A 4449-nucleotide genomic window follows, 5' to 3' on the forward strand; every position below is an offset into this window, starting at 1 on the left:
GCAAGCTTCCAGCTTTTATAGGCGACCAGGGGGAGTGGCAATGCCGCCTGTGGGGTCCGACGACAGCGCTCGCGTGTGGTACGTCGCGCGGTGGTTGCTAGTGGCAACAAGAGGCGGCGTTGTAGCAATTTTGGATGCACGTGGTGTGAGCGGGAAAAGCGGCGCGACAGTCGAGGTGGTGGTGGTCCCTTGCCTTGTGTGCATGCTCGCGCTGTTGAGGTTGTCAGTCTGTCATCGAAAGCAGTGCCAGAGGAAGAGGACCGGTGAGGCGGCAATGTAGATGGCGACTCGTCGCCAGTGTGGGTTAGGCGATGGCAGAGGTTAGCCAGTGACAGAGGTAGGCAGGCGACGCTATCGCGACTCAGTGGCGGGGTTCATGGCTGGCGAGCTCGCGTGTGAGAGCTAGAGGAAGAAGAAGAAGGGAGGGCGATGGGCCGGCTGACACGAGTGCGCTACGGGGAAATAAAAAGAGAGAAAGAAAAGTGAGAGTGGGTCGGAGGGGTGACCTTGGTCATGGAAAAAAGGAGAGGAGAGAGAGGGCCAGGCCGCGCGAGAGATTTTGGACTAGATTGAATTCAAGAGAGGAGGGAAAAGAAAAAAAGGTTTTGAAATATGTTTGGATTTGATTTCTTTGAAAATGATTTTTTATTTCGAATTTGGCTGAAATTTGGGATGTTACAGTCTGCTTAATTTGTTTCGTCCCCTGTCTGATTAATCTGCAGTCTAGTCTCTCTTGGAGCGGTGGTGATTAACAATTTAAACCTTATCGCTACAGATCTGCATGTTGTAGTGTACTTGGTCTATCTGCCCAGCTGGGGTTTCTTGAACTTTCTTGACTGAGTTGGCACTTGGCAGCCCGGTACAAACAGTAGCCTTGTGCTGCGTATGCACCTAGGCCTGTTATGAACATGTCAATCCTTGAATATTCATGTCATAATTCGACGGTATCATGTGAAATTTCTGTAGAGTTCATGTGAAATTGCTATCATTCCTAGTAACGGACAACACAGAGCCCAGACTAATCAAAGAAAACACAGCACCATAAAATGTTGTACTAACAACCTTCAATATCTTGCAATCCGTCTATTGAGAATGAACAATGAGTACGCTTAAATGACAAAAGTTATACATGATCCTATCAGCCAGAAACAAGGAACATTCAGGGAACAACAGCTTACTCCTAACGACGGAACGGTTGCTGCGCTGCACCGGCTGCAAAGTTATGGCCACCACCATATGCCGCTCCAGGTCCGCCGTACATCACACCACCTCGTCGCCCCGCCACGCTCCCAGGAGCATAGTAGGGCGCCGCAGATGCTGGGCTCACGTACCCAGCGTGAGCAGCGTAGCTGAAGGAACGTGAGATTGGGTTTTGGAAGGATGGACCGAAGCTGGAGCTTGAGCCCCTTGCAGACTTGGCAGCAGGGAATGGATGAGGCCCGGCCGCTCCCCGTGCTCGCTTGTTCTGGAATCTGCTCCCTGGCTTCTTCCTCTCAGCCTTCTCTTTCTCCAACTTAGCTAGCTTCTTCTTTATGCCATCGATGTTAAACACTGATAGTAGCTGGCAGGATTCGACACACCTGATGACGGACCTGTATGCATTGCACTCCAGGTTGTTTGCCTCTTCCTGGGGAAAAAAAATGAGGCCATATTGAGTTTGCGCAATTTATTACTATAATGAAGAAAACAGAAGGGCATGCTCACAACCCAAGAGCAAGAAACTAATATGACAAAGTAGTCTTAGTGATTAGTAAAAAGAAGTCCATCCAACGAAGATACCAAGCAAATCCAACACACACACACACACACACACACACACAAATGGATGGACTACATGGGTCCTAAGACAGGTGATCTGGTGGTACACACATATTGTTACATGCTTAATCTGACTTTTTAACAGACAACTACAAGCGCTTCCACAATGAAGGTTGTAGCAACAATGTCATTTTTTCATAAGAAAACAAAACAACAACATACGAGACTTCTCACAGGTATTCAGGCAGAGAAAAGTCCTCTGGCTACATTCAATAATTTGTCAACAACCAAAACGAGAACAGAAGAGATTCTTACAACAGCAGAGCTGGAATGTCTTCCACTTTTCAGCACAGCCTGAGCCTTGTCACTGGAGTCCTGCAGATAAGATTTGAGGAGAGGCACAGGTGGAAATAGCTCAAGCAAATCAGCCTCATAAGCAATATGTATAGCCTCTATCACATTCCCTGACTTTATCAGATCTTCAACAATATCTGAAAAGAGGCACCAAAGTAGTTTTTGTCAACTCTTGTTTAACCTCACTTAAAACTGCTCATTATTAGAGTAGATATGAGTAAAATACTAAATGAAAGCGTCAGATATTACAAAATCAACATAGATTTTAAGGAAAGATTAGTTCGTTTTTCTCCTAAAAGAAGAAAATGTTACTTCAATTTAAAGCATGTACTTCCTTAGTTGGTTAACAAATTCAAGAATAACATATTATTAAGTAAACAAAACCTAAGACTAGAATAGATATATACTTCAACTTGAAACTATGTTAGCTTTAGTTCATCGAAATGCACTCCTGTGAGACAAGTTATTAAAAGCAGAAACACAGTTGAATCTCTGGCAGCTTCAGTATGAACTGAACGATGGAAAACCCCAACCAGGTTTTGTGATATAAAGGGCACTATGAAAATGATTCTTGAAATCATGATGGCTTTTAGTTCAATGGAAGCTCATGCCGACTGCAGAAGTTTACATTTTTTCCCATGCTCTAAATACTTAGAATACCAGTGCTGTTTCAGCACCACTGGTACCATTATCACAAAGTAAATTTGACACATTTCACGTGATAATTTAGATCCAGAAATCAAAACAATGGAGCTAGCATGCAGAGTGAGAATAAGCCAGCTGGACTGACACAAGGAAAATTTCAAATGCGGTGTTCAGATGGAAGTCCTAAACCTGACACAAAATTATAACACGTGCCTTTCTCATTCTTGAAAGAAGACGATCGATTTGTAAATTTGACTTAAGAAAATGCTGAAGTTGTAGTATGAAAAATAGCTCTAAAAAATACAACTAGCATAGTTCTGCAACTACCTTACAATTTCAATTCAAAGAACAAAAATTTGTTACTGAATCAGATAAATAAAATTAATAACATTATTAACAAACAAGGTTAATAGATCCTCACCTCCTAGGCTCTCCTCGAATCCAAGCACGCACGCAATCCTGGCAAGCTCCCTCCTCCGTCCATTAGCAACAAACAGCCTTCTCAAGAACTCTTCATCAAACTTGTCCTTCAATCCAAATGCCGCTACCATCTGCAGGAATATCTGCGCCTCTGGTTGCTCCGGTGTGCCCTTATCACCCCCTTCTCCCTTCTCCCCCTCCTTGGTCTCCCTTCCTGCTTCCTTCTTCTCTTCCTCTGGTCCTGTCTTCTCTGCCCCTTCTCCCTCTTCAGCCACCTTCCCCTCTGCCTCTTCTCTCTTCTCCTCCTTTGCTTCCTTCTCTACTTCCTCAGGGTCCTCCTCTACTTCCTCTGGTTCCTCCTCCTCTTCGTCCCCTGACACAAGAGACAGCTCCTCCGGTTCCTCCTCCTCTTCCTCTTCTTCTCCATCTCCATGCTCTTCTTTCTTCTCTGTTGCTGCTGCATTGTCTTCGCCAACCGCTTCCACCATCTGCACCTCCAGGTTCCCGGGAGCCAATTTGTCCATATTGATCCCAAACCGCTCTTTCCACTCCTTGGTGACTGCGACTGCCCTCTCAACTAACGTATCTCCTATCCCCGGCGGCTTCCGGCCATCGGAACCGAACAACGAGCGCAGCAGCAAGCCGAGCACCCAGCAATGGTCCTCTCTGGCGCCCTCTCCATCGGCTAAAAAGTCGCTTACCACGTCGAGGACGAGGCGGGGCGGATCGACCGCGGCGGCGACGGCGGGGCCAGCCTCCCTCCGGACCGCGGCGAGCTCCCGGCGGCGCGCGGCCATGAAGCGCCATAGCGCAGCGGCGTCCATGCGGCGGCATATCCACCGGAGCGCGCCCCTGACGTCGGCGGGCGGCGGCGCGGCGGACTCGGCCTCGGCCTCGGCCTCGGCGACGGCGGCGGAGAGCGCGGCGGAGGCCTCAGCGAGGCGCGCGGGGACTGCGGCCTCGCAGGCCTCGAGCGCGGCGAGGGACTCGGAGGTGGATGCGTCGGCGGCGGCTAGGGCTTCCTCCAGGGAGGCGGAGCGGGAAGCGAGGTCCTCCTCGAGCGAGGCGAAGTGCGCGAGGGCGCGCGACCAGGCGCCGTGGCAGTCCGCAAGGAGCTGCTGCTGGGAGTCTAGGTGAGCCAGGAAGCGCCGGACCTCGCCGGCGGCGTCGGAGTCGTCGGCGGTCGCCATGGCGGTGAGGGCTGCGGGGAGGCTGGCTTCAGATTGGAGGATGCGGTTTAGACGATGGACTCGTTTCTTTGCCGTGGAGATG

General features: G+C 49.4%; 1 protein-coding gene across 1 annotated transcript; it reads right to left on the reverse strand.

Annotated features, from left to right (window-relative positions):
- Nucleotides 1-1019: 1019 nt before the first annotated feature.
- LOC133897912 (FRIGIDA-like protein 4a) lies at nucleotides 1020-4449 on the reverse strand. The gene is made up of 3 exons (XM_062338742.1): nucleotides 3179-4449; nucleotides 2074-2249; nucleotides 1020-1627 (listed from the first exon to the last, which is right to left on the reverse strand). The coding sequence occupies exons 1-3, from the start codon at nucleotides 4365-4367 to the stop codon at nucleotides 1181-1183; spliced, it is 1812 nt and encodes a 603-aa protein (XP_062194726.1). The 5' UTR covers nucleotides 4368-4449; the 3' UTR covers nucleotides 1020-1180.

Source organism: Phragmites australis, chromosome 2 (assembly GCF_958298935.1).
Source record: "Phragmites australis chromosome 2, lpPhrAust1.1, whole genome shotgun sequence".
Lineage (NCBI taxonomy): Eukaryota > Viridiplantae > Streptophyta > Magnoliopsida > Poales > Poaceae > Phragmites > Phragmites australis.